The sequence below is a fragment of the Dinoponera quadriceps genome, unplaced genomic scaffold (genome assembly GCF_001313825.1).
Source record: "Dinoponera quadriceps isolate SergipeBrazil2010 unplaced genomic scaffold, ASM131382v1 scaffold1658, whole genome shotgun sequence".
In the NCBI taxonomy this organism is placed as follows: domain Eukaryota; kingdom Metazoa; phylum Arthropoda; class Insecta; order Hymenoptera; family Formicidae; genus Dinoponera; species Dinoponera quadriceps.
In genome coordinates, this window is record NW_014555920.1 from 1497771 (window position 1) to 1513039 (window position 15269).

Here is a 15269-nt window from a genome sequence, read left to right on the forward strand (position 1 = left end):
GACTCTTTCCACTTGAAGCGTAATTCGCGCGCGCCGCCGGCCCCGCGCACAGCCGGCTTACTCCACTTTCCACGTCCGACCACGATCATCTGTATGAAACGAGAGAACCGTTCGAGCCATCTCCGTGTGCATTGCGAGCTTCCTCTCGCGCGCCAAATTGTGGAGAGCCGCGAAGTGAAGAACGCAAATTGACGCGCATCGTCTCTTGCGAAAACACGAGATCTTTGTTATCGCCGACAGCCCGCATGTACGCCGGAGTATATAGCTACTATTTTCGTTCGCAGCCTAGATATCCCGCCGGGTATACAAAGCTTTAGAGACTTCTGCTCGTCGGATATCAGCTCGTTAACGACGAAAGAGAAAGAGAGAGAGAAAGATCGCCGATCGAACACCCGACGGGAGGGGAGGAACCGATGAACTTACGGCTCCTAATTCGCGCGCTTCCGGGTCAGGAAGCTTCCTTTTCGAGAAGAATGAGAAATCGAATGGGAATTCAAATTGCGTCGGGAAATTCCTACGGAGAGTTTCCCCGGGAAACTTGTTCAATATTGCTCGCGAATGTCAAAGGTAACGTGACAGACGGTGACCCGCTTCAAATGCGAACTCGGCTCGAATATCCTGTCCCAGCGCGCGCGGCAGTAATCGTCGACCGGCTGAAATTGCTGGCGACCTATTGCGCAAATACCCGAGACTTTGTCGGGGCCACACTGTTGAAGTTCGGCTGAATAAAGAAGTATTCGACCTTCTTTACACTCGTCAAATAATTCATTTCCCACGCTTGTGCTTCAATGCAGCTATAGCCCCGCGGAGCCTCCGTCTGATTTCCGCCACGTATACGTTGTGGAATAATCGTTGGCATTAACGAGCAATTCTCTCTCTCTCTCTCTCTCTCTCTCTCTCTGGCACGAAATAGCCGATTAAAAGAGGAGCGTTCACGCGGAAAAAACACGACTCGTTGATTGGAATCGCGACGAGAGATCGAGGAAAGCCCAGTGGCACAATTCATTCGCAATATATTGGTCGCAATATTGGTTATATTGGCATTTATTGGAGTTACGTTGAACGAATGTTGCCTGATACAAGCCAGACAGCCAAACCTGCAGATTTTGCACAGTATTTGCTACAAATTTTGTCAATAGCTCGCTAACAGAAATATAACAGGATTCGCTAGCAGAGCCTGACAACAGATTAATCTGTGCTACATTGAGAAAATAAAATTGAAATTTTGCGAAGTAAACGTTTCTTGTGACGTTTCCTTCGATACTTATCGGTTGGGAGAAAATTTGACTGTGGCAATGGAATATATATATATATCTTTGTGAAATATACCCAGGTTTTCTTATCAATTGGTTTATTTGCTAGGAATAAAATTCCATTTCTCCGTATTTGAGCAAACATTGATTTCTGTGAAATAAACCTTATATTTCACAGATACATTTTTAAGCCTTTTTTTCTCAATGCAGTAAATCCCGTTATAATTCCATTAGAAAGCCGTCGGCAAAATTTATAACAGGTACTACCTAAAATCCGCTTTTGCTTTATAGCGGGCAAAATTCACTCAATGTATCGTCAATGAACGCCAATACTGCACCAATGTATCGCCAATGAATTGTGCACGTATCAGGGAAAATCGAGAGAAAGTTCTGTTTCCATTCCTTCTCTTCACACAAAGTCAAAGAGCAGCGGAGAAAAACACACGAGAGGCATGCGGGAATTTGCGCGGCTGCTGCTTCTCTCGTTGCATACGCACGCACCCACACGCGCACTGTCTCGAGATTTATGACGTAATTTTCGTTTGAGAGATGGATGACTCACATCCTATGATCCGCTTGCGGATGTCGTCGGGCCGAGTGTTGATGTGTATCGTTGAGCCATTGCCGTTGCTGATGGTCGCCATAGGTATGTCGGTGGGATTAACGCGCGATTCGAACCTCGCCACCTAAATGAACAGTCGAACGTGAGTCGTGAGGAGGCATGTCTTTTTCCTTTGTAGAAGCGTCTCGAGCAAAATTACACATGCACGTGTTACAAAAGCGCGACATTTATCACAACCGAGAGAGTAAGAGAGAGAGAGAGAGAGAGAGCGAAATAACTGAATTTAGATCGAGAGGAAAGAAATCTACGGAAGATGTACCCGCAAAATATTCTCGATTCGAAATTAATCCCGACTCTTTTCAACACGACACTACGATCCCCACTGCGACGTCGAGCGTCGGACACCGAATGCGCTCGATGCGCCCATCGTCGCGCTTAATACAAACAAGATTACACGTGGGAGGGTAGGTGGGTGCGTATCATCGACACGCGATTTCACTCTCCTCCAGATCCGGCGATAACGGCAACGGCACTATTTAATCGCACTTTCGACTTTATCTCACTCACGGATGGTGCACCGACGAGGGAGCGAGAGAGAGAGGAAAGAAAGGAGGTAAAGGAAGCAAGTATGGGAAGAGGGCGAAAGAGAGAGAAAGAGAGAGAGTGTCGCAGGGTGGTTTACGCATCCTTTGGCCCGCTTCCCTGCCGGGCTGAGCACACACAGAGGTCGTCCACCCTCGCCCACCCTTAGCCTCCCTTGGAATTTTGCAGCGGCCAACGGCCTTCTTCGCGTTATCTCGCTCGTTCTGAAACGATCTCTCTCTCTCTCTCTCTCTCTCTCCTATCTGTTAAAAGTATCCTCGTTCTCCTCTCCTATTCACCTTGCGCCGCTGATGGTGTGCACCGTTAGCAGGAGTACCGACAGGACGAGTGAAGTAGTCGTCGCGGTGTCGCGACGTTTTATACAACGGGCGCCGCCCCGACGAGCAGTGGTAGTGTGCACGCGGCTCTGTCCGGCCCGGCCACGACACGAGCGTCACCGTGCATACACGAGCTATTTGCGGACACCGCGAAGCGACCGGTATCCGCGCACCGAAATACGCGCTCCCGGTGATGCGGCCGCCTCCTGCTGCCGCCGCCCTCGTCGACGGTGTACGATCGCATATTTCGCCGTGGGAAATCCGCTCCGATAAAGGGCGAAAATATAATTCGATCGATCTCGTATTGTCCCCCTTCTTTATTTCTCTTTCTCTCTCTTTCTTCCCCTCTCTCCCTTTCCAGCGATCCTCTTCTTCCTTTTGTCTTGGGATCAATTTTCAGGAACGCCAAGCCAGCTCGTTTCGTAGGAATTAAGGTCAGTTGTTCTTCGTAATTACGGAAGAAACAAAAAGTATCGCACGGTGAATTTTTATCGGAGCGTTCTTAGATCGTCTTAGATTAAATTCGAGGAGTTTCGCTTTTAATCCATTCCGTGGCCAAGCGGGATATTTAATTAAACACCCCACGACGGTGTTTGCGTTTCATTTTGTTGTTATCATATGTCTTACGGCTTGTACTTTTATATACGGGGTGTCCAAGCATAACATTTAAATATACTGGGAATCTTAAAAGTATGATAATAAAAGAAATATCCTTTCACGGTATTCCTCCGAAACCATTCAAATTGCACTGCTCTAAATATATTTCTCATATTGTTAAAAACAAAGGAGATATTTAGGTGTTCTCCTTACGCTGGGACACTCTGTACGTGACACTTCTATATATCTCACGAAATTAAGTGTAATTTTATTTTATAATTGTGCGCTATTTGATGTGGGTTTTGCCTAAGAAAATCGGTAAACCAAGTTTACGCGCAGCACCTGATGAAAATTTATTTGCAGGATTCATAGAAAAATGGAACAAATTATTGCCTAATTTGCCAAGAAGAATGACGAGAATGACTAGTAATAACTAAAATAAAGTTAAAATTCAAGTTCTATTTTTATGATATAGTTTCTTTTTTTAAATATTATTTCATTATTTAGTTTTGTGAATAAAAAAGATCATAAGCTTATAATATTTGTTATTTCTTAAAAACTAAATTATGAAATAAATATTATAGAAAAGTGACTCAACATCATATATATATATTAGGATATAAGAAATACTCCAACGGCCAATGGAAATTTTAGAATTTATTCACGGAAAGATTATGAACGCTTTCCGAGTAAATAATCATTCCCGTGCGCATCGTTCGTGCGATGCAAAATTAATAAAAGATCTCTATTGCGTTTGATCACTGACGTTTACACAAAGAGATAGTGAGCCACTTGCATTGATCGTAAAATCGGCATGTGATTATTAGCTAACTTTTCAAAACAAATGATTATATCGCCCACTGATAATTTCAGTAAAAAACACTTCTTCTACGTGATGTTCCTTTTTACGCTGAAAAAATTAACTGCTCCCTTCGAGTCAGGGCAAATACAGCTTTATCGCTCAATAAATTCGCAGCGACTTGGCGTTTGAACAAGATCAGCGGTTTTTCTTTTTTTTCCTCCGCAACATCTATATCTCACGTTGACTTTTCGATTATGTGGCGAATGATCAAGAAGAAGCGTGTCGCTCTACGCGAAATACGTGCATTTCACATGTACGTATTTCGCGTTGCGAATACATTTTGTGCCCATGAATAAAACACCTGAGAACGAGCACACTTGCGCGCTATATCGGCGCGGGCTCGCCTTCCTTCGTACGTGTATCTGGTAATAAAAGGCGAGTCAAGGATACCGGGCGGAAAGCACCAAAAGGGTTAATAGTCAACGCGAATAAATCAACGAAGACGAACACTCGTACAGTCATAACCCCATCAGTTGATTTATTTCCACGATTCCAAGTGCAATCGAAGCAATGGCGCACACCTGATAAATAACACTCTGTTAAACGTGTCAAGTATCGTTGACGAGATGGTGTTTTTCGCGTACATACGAATCGAAAAGCGTTGTATCTTGCTGAGCGTGTCCTCTTGCTTAACGGGATCTTGCGTACAACGACTGAGTTACACCACACTATAACGTGCTACACGTCGTTCTCCTCCTTCACACTTCTATAACAAACTCTTTCTTTTTTCTCTCGTCTCATGAGATAACATCCGCGAATACTTTCACTTTGTTTGGCATCGCGATCGGCGATAGAATATCGTGCGGTGTCATTAAAATTGTACAATTCGAGAAGAAACGGCGGATTATAAACAGCTGTCCGACTCGACCGTGTCGTAATCATATATATATATATATATATGTATATATATATATATATATATTATGTATGTATATTGTTACATCATATGCATAAAAAGTGAATTATAAAAATGCACTGGTCTTGCGCCTGACTGTTCCGTAACCTGTTCTTGCTGACGCAGACGAGGTCGGACGTCTCTCCTCATCTCCCCATCATCTTTCAACGTTACCGTCGTAGTGTTCCTTCAACGATCTCGCGTTAATATCCAATTTTTATATGAATTTTCTATATATGTACTAGGCAAATCGTTACAATGCGGAGAACGTGACGGGTGATAGATGCAGAGGATGTACGCATCGCCGTACAGGTCGAACGCGCGCCTGCCAGCACAGCGAGTGTCACGGCAACCCGGCTTGCTGACCTGCACGGTTGATGCAACACCCTGGTGCACTCGTGTGCGCGACACGGCTCGGACATTCGTTTTCTCCAGTTAGCGGAGCGTCACAAGTGGTCATTTGCGAGCCACCGTTCATAAGTCCACGCAGTGATCCGTTACGACGGGCGCAGCAAAAACAAGGCATCCGGGAAAGATAAGTATCTTTGTTACATTTTTGTTCGTCATGTTGATTTTCGCTTTATTACCGTCGCCCCCGTCGTAACCGATCACCACGCAAGCACCAATGAGCAGCGGCTCGAAATTATGGCGAAATTAATGTGCGTCGTTAATTGTTCGTAACTTGACCAGCGGGGAAAAATGCGTCCGAGCCGTCTCGAGCGAACGAGCGCACGCGGGACACACTGTTTATCGTCGCGACTCGACGCGATGAACAACCGTCGTCCGTTATGAAGTTGTCTCTTCTTGAGCGGAATCACCTCTCTCGCAGGCGTAAACGGTAAAACTGACTCGGTCCTCGGGGCTCTTCTTTACGATTCACTGCGTTCAATTTTGCGACTAATACTTAGAAAGCGAGACCAGCTTCCGAGTAAGTAGTGAATATCTTCTCGATCGAATTTGCGTACGCGGCTGTCCTCAGGTCAAGGCCAAGATTGAACTTCATGGCAGTCTTCATAATGGCCTGCAAGAAAAGAAACACGAGGCTATTCGTGTCCGGCTTTTTCTGTTGCGGCCTATAAAAGGTGTCTTAAAATAGTCAAGAAGATATCGTGGAATTTTCGAAACGGCAAACCGGTTTTCTTTTCTGCTGAATGAACGACTTTGGCGCAGGATCGTAAATAACTACGGAAATTGCTCGATCAGAAAACACTTTTTGCAAGAGAGAAATCTCTAAAATTGCCGAAACTTTTGACCGATTTACACGGAGGAAAAAGACTGAATTGGTCGAATTAACATAACAACGAACGGAGTCGAATTAATGTGCGTCGTTAATTGTTCGTAAAGGCTTGTTTTGTCACGTCAAGGCTCCCGGTCCCTCGCTGCAACTGTCCTTGTTTGATGACGTTATAAGCGAGAAAAAACATGCCAAGAATTATACATTCTACATTCAAAGAAAAAGATGCCCCTACGAAATGATATTCGTGGTCGATTCAGCACACTTGTAAAATTGTGAAAACACTTTTCGTTCACTCGAACAATCGATAAGTAGTCGTAAAATTAATACCGACAAAATTATAAGAAAAGAGATTAGAAAGGAAGTTTCCATATCAAATTAATTTCGTTAATTAAATAATATTAAAACAAGGACAAGAGTTGCAGCGAGGAGCCAGCAGCCTTAATTCGACCAATCTTTTTTTCTCCGTGCAACGTTACGTCGATTGGTCTTTTAATAATTACCCTGGCGGATCTCTCCATCGTATAATCCAGACCGGAGTGGACGATGTCTTTTTCGGAAGCACCGGAAATACGCTTCTGGAAGGCTTCAGACGGAGTAACGGGGATACGGCCACCGACGCGACCGAACCTGCGCTCTAAGGACTCCTGTACCGATTCTGCGGGCACAGATCAATTTGTTGACCACACCTTTTAGAAATAACGCGCGTCTGCGACGTGAATTAATTTAGTTGTTTCTCGACCGGGTTGGACGTACCTAACAGGTGATGGTTGGATTCCCTCTCGTACTTGAAAGTCAGGCGGCCGTAGGACACGTGGTTCAAGTTCTTCAGCCACTCGAAGAACGAGACTGTGACACCACCAGCGTTAATGTACAGGTCCGGAATTACGAGAATATTTCTATCAATTAAGATCTGATCTGCGGCGGGAGTGGTCGGCCCGTTGGCAGCCTCTGCGATGATCTTCGCCTGCGCAGAGAACACGATTCGCATTGCATTGTTCAGCGTGTCGATGTATCGTGCTGTCAACTGATTTATTCAGTCAGTTTACTTGTCAGCACCCAAGTGATCCTCACCTGAATACGTCCAGCGTTTTCTTTGGTAATTACTTTCTCTATGGCAGCGGGTATAAATATATCACATGGTTCGTACATAAGGTTCTCGCCTTCGTACGGCTTGGCTCCGGGAAAGCCGATGATGGTGCCGTTTTCTATACGATACTCTTCCAATTCCTAAAGCGCAGGAAAAAATTCGATGAGAAAATCTTATAAGTGGATTATTGATTGGTTGATTACGTAAATTTAAAATGAAGAAAATAAGATAAAAATTCGTTGAGCCCCTCCAGCTATCTCCGGCTTTACTTTTTAATCTTTCCTGAAGAATATAATAACTTCGTAACTTTGAAACTTGTGAAATATGTGACAAACTGAAATGTCTGTCCAATACGTTACGTAAAATCGCGGAGTAGTTACCGGAATACGGTACATTTTTCAGCCATTCTCAGTTATTGTCACGCTTGAACATGGTTAATGTGTAGGAATTACGTAAAATGTACCGTTCAGGAATTTATGTACTTAGCGATTTTACGTAACATACCGGATAGATATATCGGTTTGCCTCATATTTCACAGGTTTCAAGCTTACGAAACTATTATGCTCTTTAGGGAAAACTAAAAGAATAAGCATTTCTCGTACAACCAACATGACCATCGGAGATGATCGAGCCTTGGCCATAACAAAAAGGAAAAATTTTTTTAATAGATTATTATAAGCAGATGCTATAATATTGATAGAACGCTGTTAACTACCAATCGAGAATAATAGTATAAACTAAGAGGTGAATACTGTAATACTAATCGAATACTAAGCACATTGTATTCATCATAGAAGACATGGCAATTACGATGGAGTTGGCCAAAATACGTGTGCGAGGGAATTACCTTCGGATCGATGCCTTCGGAGTTGTAAATGGCTCCGTCGTGTTCGATCACACCTATGCAAGCGGCTCCGGCGCGATGCAAGTAACGCATGGAATGCAAACCCACGTTACCGAAACCTTGCACAATGAATGTTTTGCCTCCCCAGCCTGGTGTGGTACCTAAAAATTATTATACGCGTTAATTAGATTACGTGCGATATACATCATAAAATATATATATATAATTATCGTATATTTAAAAAGTCCGGTTTAATTTTCTGCCTTCTTCGACGGCAAATCCAACACCTTCCACAACAAAGGTAAATGAACGCCGTGAAAACGTTAAGAAATTGACCAATCACAGTCGAATATGAGGAGAATGACCGACTGTAATTGGTCAATTTTTTAAGGTTTAGAGCTTAAATTCTCATTGTAGACCCCGCTTAATTTGCCTCTATTAAATGCAATGAAGTCGTCGAATCGATTCAAAAATCGAGCCAAACTTCTCAACCGGTTGCGAATCAAAGTGAGGAATTCGCGTACGTACCAATCATGCTCATGTAATTGGCCTCGTTAATGAAGTTCTCCAAACCGTGGAAGACTCCACGTCCTGTCGCAGAGATACGACCGTGAATACCACCCTGATTTATAGGTTTACCGGTGACACAAGCGTGAGCGTTAATGTCGAGATGGCCGATAGTCTTCGCATAAGTGTCGGCTATCCAGGACATCTCTCGTACACCAGTACCCATGTCAGGTGCAGGAACATCGACGCCAGGTCCTGGAAATTCATTGAGAAGCCTTTGAGAAGTGTCATATCACAGAAGAGCGAGCTTTTTCCGCGTCTTCAGTTATTCAGCGTTATCCCTAGCTCGCCACATTCCGATCCGATGAACCGTTCTTCGATTTTCTAGGTTTTACACGGTAAAAAATTTGGTGTTAAATTTAACACATTTCACGTGTACCAAACTTTCGTGTTAATTCCACACGAGATGAATGTGTTGAAAAGTAACACAAATATTATGTCAAAAATTAACACAAAATTAATACGTTAACATGTTAATCGATACTGAAGTATAAAATGTGTTATTTTAACACGTACACATGTTGAATATCGACTCAACAAAAAATACTGAGATAACATAAACACAATATAATTAAATCAACTTACGAGTATATTGAAAATTAGCATAAAAATTTTAACAAGGACCCAATTTTACCATACAAGTGTAAAATACTTTTTACTATACGGCACATTATTTTTTTTCTCGAAGTATCAGATGTCCGCTATAAACATTACTTTTTTTTCGGTCGTATTTGCTAAACCACTTGAGAATTTTCCTCCGCAAATACACTATCTTACATCTTATTTAGATTCTGTATTTCCAAAATTTGCACATCACGAGGTTAAAAATACTGATTAGAATGAGAACAACGAGGTAGGAAAATCGAGCAGTCTCACGTGTCAGAGCGTGGTGAATTAAAGACTCGAAAACAAACGTGGCCAGCTGGGGTCAACGGGAAGCGCGCGAAATGCGCATAAAAATGTCTATACTATCGCGCAAGATAAATAATTCATAGGATGTTAATCCATCTGCAATCTTGTGTCGCAAGTGGACAGTAGATTAATCTGTTTACACGTTTCACGCGCCCCCTTCCAACCTCGTATCGGCGTTTATCGTTATCTATCTAAACGCAAGAACGATTGCCTGCGGCACTCGAGACGGTGCGTTAATGAATCTCGTTCTTCTTCTTCTCACGGACGCAAACGTGAGCGAACAAAAGCGTTTCAAGGAATTAGCCGTGCAAAAGTCGGGCTAATAAATCTTTACGGCAATCAATCCGGGCCGCATAGCAGCTGTTGCCCGCCACGTGTTTGCTCGGTTGCGCGTGTATTGTGTGTGCATGTGTGACGTAATCGGTGGCGTCATCGGCCACGTCGATCGTGTGAATTTCTTACGCTGATAAACTCGCGGATAATCACTCTCGGAGAGCGGAGCCTCCTAGGTAGGATGGTTCTCGCGTCTTCTCGCGGAGGCATCTAAAATTATCGCGCAAACGTCACGTGCGCATCGCTCCATCACACCCATTTACGATGATGTAACGGTCGCGTAAATTACCTCTTCGTCGAGAAGTCGACAGAGTCGAAGTCTTCTCGGCTCTCTTCCCCTCCCCCCCCCCTCTTTTCTCCTGCCACCCATGCAACGAATGTGCTCGACACAAGCTGCTTACCGATGAAACCTTTCTTCGCCAATTCTAGCGTGAATCTCCTGGTGATCTTCTCCAGCTCGTGCTCGGAGTAGTTCTTAGGATTAATCTTGATGCCCGCTTTCGCACCTCCGAACGGTACGTCGACGCACGCACATTTGAAAGTCATCAGAGCCGACAGGGCCTTAACTTCGTCCCGTGAGACGTCCATCGAGAAACGGATACCTGTGGACAGTCGATTAAATTAAACGCCTGTGACAACTTCATATATAATTATTAATCGGGAAACGCAAAAGTACGTTAATTAATTAATTTTCGAACGTTTAGAAATTTAGTTTTAAAGTTTCGGAAAAAAAGTTTCTGTCCCGAAAGAAATTTCTTACAGAAGATTCGTTTAGAGAGATTCACGCGTGTTTAGTTAAAACCTGACACATCTACTTTTTCCGCAGAGGAGGTGAAGAAACTGAACAAATCTGCGGGAAAATTTGGGAAAAACCGGGTTTCTTCCGAAATTTCAAAGATATATCGAAAATATACTCTGAAATGAAGTCTCGTATGAGAAAACTTCATATATAACAATAATTATTATTTACTTATATATAACTGTTATTTATACTCAATTATCTCATTGTTATTACTCGATTGTTTACGTATAATTAATTTGTATATAATTTCTAGCCCTTTCTTTTTGGAAGTTTGCCCTTCCCGTTGGTTGCCGCTTTGTGACCTATGAAACACTTCGTGTAATTCGGAGGAATATATATCGTCATTGTGCATGATGCATATGTAAATATATCATCGCATAATCTTGGCATGTCGGTGGATTAGAATATGCGGCATGTCTCTAGTCGTTCGTTCTTTATCACGGGATCGGTCTGCAAGCGAGAAGCTATAAAAGAAGTCTAAAAATACTATCATCGACGCTTCGCAAACATCTTTTAAGCATCCAAACACGCTCGCTCACGCGCTTACAAACCTACACTCACGGTCATACGATATTTGCCTTCTAATTGGCGTTTCGCATGTAAAATTTCACGTTACGCGAATTATCGTCCGTTCGTTAACGGGTTTCCCGACCGACCGACTCGTGACGTCCATCACGTGACGGCGTATTTTCGCTATCTTGTATAACAGCGGCAAAGTAGACCCACAAATATGCGGTCTCCTCGTGCGCTAATTATTATCTAATCCAACACAACTTGACTTTGTTTTCGCAGGCCGTCCTGCCCCAAGGGAAATTTTTACAGAAATTCATGTAGAAAAATTCACGTGTGCTCGATTAAAACCTGCCGTATTTAGTTCTTTCCGTGACTCGTGGCGTTTCTAAAGGACCGTCTATATTGGAGATAATAACACTGCGAAGTAGGGAACAAGAGAACAACACATTTCCCAGTGGAATAACGGTATAATAAGCGTAACACGCTCATCCCCATTTCCTATTCCCTACTGCCTTATTACTACCCCAATACTCTTTATTTATTACTTCCAATGTCGACCTCGAATCCTTTGCTGTTTACTTCCAATGTAGACGGTCCTTAAGGCGAATCGCCGAAACGGCGTTGAGCGGCGGCGGTGAGGATCATTGACTCGAAATATCATGTCATTGTCATTAAATGCGTCCTACGGGTGGATTCCCGATTTATTTTCGGCCGCTCGTTCACGGCTTGGCGCGCACGAATAAAAATCTCAGACGGTCTGGCATCGTTCATCGTCGAATTTTAATCAGTTGATCGAATCATATACACGGAAAAAAATTAATAACAATCCGAGACTCGTGTTCTCACGTGTGAAAGCAAGAATATGTAATCTTACGTGAAAGAATTCCACGTAGTTCTACTAAAAATATATTTATATCGTTCAAGAATCATTTCCATGAATTGAGAGGAGAAAGTATTTGACAGAAAGAACGATATCCTCGAACCGAGAATTTTATCTGTTCGGTCAGAATTTTATCAGATATCGTTCTTTCTGTTCAGTATTTCTCCCCTCTATTCATAGACATTATTCTTGAGTAACGAGAATACGATACTTTTAGCGGGACTAAATATAGAATTTCTTCATGCACACACAAGAGCAAGCTTTATCTTCGTATAAGATTATGTATTCTTGTTTATATATGAGAATATAAGTCTTGAATTGATACTAATTTTTTCCATGTACTCTCTATCGCCGATCGGCCGTCGTTTCGGTTTCCTTGACATTCTAATGATATTATAATGTAATGTAAATAAATTATAATGTAATATTATAATATAATAATATACATAATAATATGCATAAAACAAAAACATATAATGTTCCGCTGAAGACCGTTTTACATTGTCACGCCTCAGCTCGACGGACATCGCGATAAGCGTCGGGTCGAGGAGAAACTTATCGCACGATTAATTGATTCAATTAACCGGCGTCGCAACGCGAGACGCGTCGAGACTCTTCTGTCTCTTTTTTTCCCTCATCGCGATATACGTTTAGAATTTTTCGCTGCAGGGACTCAACCTGGTTACAGTGTCGTATGCTAAAAAAGGGACGAGGCAGCTTTCGTCAGCTGTCCCCCCCCCCCTTCACCCTCCCAATGAGATCATTTCGGAGCCTTCTCCGCCTCTTTCGCATCTGGACGAATGGAATTTTCAATTCAAACGGACACACATCTGCCATTACACATCCTTGGGACAAGAGATCGGAGTCGGCGAAGCCTTAAAACTCGCCTACGCGTTGGGCGTTGAACGTGCAGGCAGCGCAACAGCCGAGCAACCTGATAACTGGACGCATAAATATCGCTGGTTCGGTGACTAATCAGGATTTTTTCGTAACTCTTCGCAGCCGTCCGACCGTGGACGAGACAGAGATAGAGACCAGGGGCTCGGCTCGGTCAGCCTCGATAAAACTCCGAAACTTTTCGCTCACGCATGGGCTCACGCAACCTATATCGATCGCGCGAACAATGATAGCCTCTCTCGCTCTGTCTCTCTCCCTCTTTCTTTCTCTCAGACAAAATCAAAGAAAAAGAAACGCGACAATGCGGACAACGCACGAATGTTAATTGCGAAAATGTTATTGAGATACGTGTGTCTCGTCGTTCGACCTTATCAACGCTCGAAGGCGTTTCGTAACGAGGTATGTTTGAGAGAGAGACAATTCGGAAGATACTCGGGCGCAGTCACATGCGAGAAAGCGAGGCACGCCGCTTATCGCTCTCGGGACGATGATAAATTTTCCTTATCAGCCGGCCACTCGATCGTCTTACGACACGCGTCTATCTTCTCGGAGAAGTTTCGCGCCGGCGACATCCTTGAGACAATCCGAGGATGCGAAGCGAAATTCACACGCAAAATACGCGCAATACCCCCCTCCCGCCCGGCACGGCGGAGAAACACTCGAGTTCCCGGTCGGCTAGTCGAACCTGCGGAAACAGATTTTGCGCAGTGAATTCGCTATGAATTGCCGCCGACGGCTCGAAAATATTACGGAACCCGTGGAGAGAGCGCAACGTGGCAGATCGATGGCAGAAACCGAGGGACAGGATCTAATCTGTCGTCCCGCATCCGCATCTCAATGGCTGACACAATACCGATTCTTTATGCTCGGTTTTTGCCATTGATCCGCCGTTAAGCTGTGTGGACGCAGGTAACAAGCCGTAAAATTCTCACTAAACCCGCTACCAAATCGCTCTGGTATGCTGCTAACATTTTGTTTATAAACAAATAAATGCAAGTAAATAAATAAATATGTGTATAACTAGGTTAAAATTATTTTGAAATTATTTAGCGCACATAAATTTCTCATGTCTTTGTTGAGTATACTTATAAAATGTATTTACAAAATTATAAATTAAACATATATTTAATTGTACATATATATATTTTTTTCTTTTTAATAAGAGTATGAGAAATGCGTGTATGTGCTAAATAAATAAATTTAAGAAGGGTAAATAAGATTAATTCGAGATATTAGAACGAGAGGTTGAACATCAGTGAGGGGCGGATGTTAACGGACAGGAAGAACGCGCGACATTTGACGCGAAAACGGCAAAGGAGAGCCGAAAAAGATAAAGAGAACAAAAGGAGTCAGGTATGCAGCATACCTCCTTTGCACGGCGTCCGATGAGTGGAATGTTGGGCGCGATAGCCGGTGATCATCTCGTAGTCGCCGGAGTCGCGTCTCAGCGGGAACGTGGTCTCGAGGATGTGGTCGCACGGCTCCATCAACATCAGGATGCCCTTGACCTTCTTCTTGCGCTCCTCCACTGGCAGCCGCGAGCGCTTGCCAACATCCTCGACCAGCTTCTCCTCGACGATCTGGCAGGCGCGATGGAAGAAGTACTCCACCATGTCGAAGAACTTGGGATTCGGCGCCGTGGGCACGTCCTTCAGCCGCTCCGGGATCTGGTGGTCGGCGTAGCCGCGGGTGTTGGCCTGCACGGCAGCCGGCAGGACTCGCGCCAACATGCCTCGCAGAACGTCGTTGCTCGGCGCCTGCTTCAAGGCGATCGACGAGCGCGCAAGACCCCGCACGTGAAACATCTTCGTGCGACGGACAAGCGTGACGATGACGACAACGGTGAGGAAGACGACGGCGACGAAGAGGAGAACGATGACAGGCTACGATGACAGTCACGACGTTCAATCCGAAGAACCGAGCTAATCCGATCGTAACGATACTGACTGAACACGACCCGTCGGCCGACTGCGTCCGATCACACGCGACTTTGTGCGATGAAGACGAGTGGTGAGGATCGATGGGTCGACGTTCGATCCTCTCGTTCGCCGGATCGACCGTCCTCTCGATACTTTCGAGAGACCCGATTGCCTCCCACATCGATAGT

At 44.0% G+C, this 15269-nt stretch overlaps 2 protein-coding genes across 3 annotated transcripts in view; both read right to left on the reverse strand.

The window, feature by feature from the left end:
• The window catches only part of LOC106745777 (band 7 protein AGAP004871), a 17641-nt gene extending 14804 nt beyond the window's left edge, over positions 1-2837 (reverse strand). Inside the window, exons 1-2 of one of the 2 annotated variants that reach the window (XM_014621692.1) lie at positions 2697-2837; positions 1816-1939 (exon numbers count right to left, since the gene is read on the reverse strand). In XM_014621692.1, coding sequence (XP_014477178.1) covers positions 1816-1897 — 82 coding nt within the window. In that variant the 5' untranslated portion in view covers positions 1898-1939; positions 2697-2837. Of the gene's footprint in view, positions 1-1815; positions 1940-2134; positions 2245-2696 lie in introns of those variants that run through there. The other variant, XM_014621690.1, reaches the window with a different exon arrangement.
• A 1810-nt stretch (positions 2838-4647) lies between these two features.
• Positions 4648-15152, reverse strand: LOC106745772 (glutamate dehydrogenase, mitochondrial). The gene is made up of 8 exons (XM_014621680.1): positions 14529-15152; positions 10472-10672; positions 8787-9020; positions 8262-8419; positions 7398-7553; positions 7080-7290; positions 6827-6981; positions 4648-6110 (listed from the first exon to the last, which is right to left on the reverse strand). The coding sequence occupies exons 1-8, from the start codon at positions 14965-14967 to the stop codon at positions 5994-5996; spliced, it is 1671 nt and encodes a 556-aa protein (XP_014477166.1). The 5' UTR covers positions 14968-15152; the 3' UTR covers positions 4648-5993.
• Positions 15153-15269: the final 117 nt, after the last annotated feature.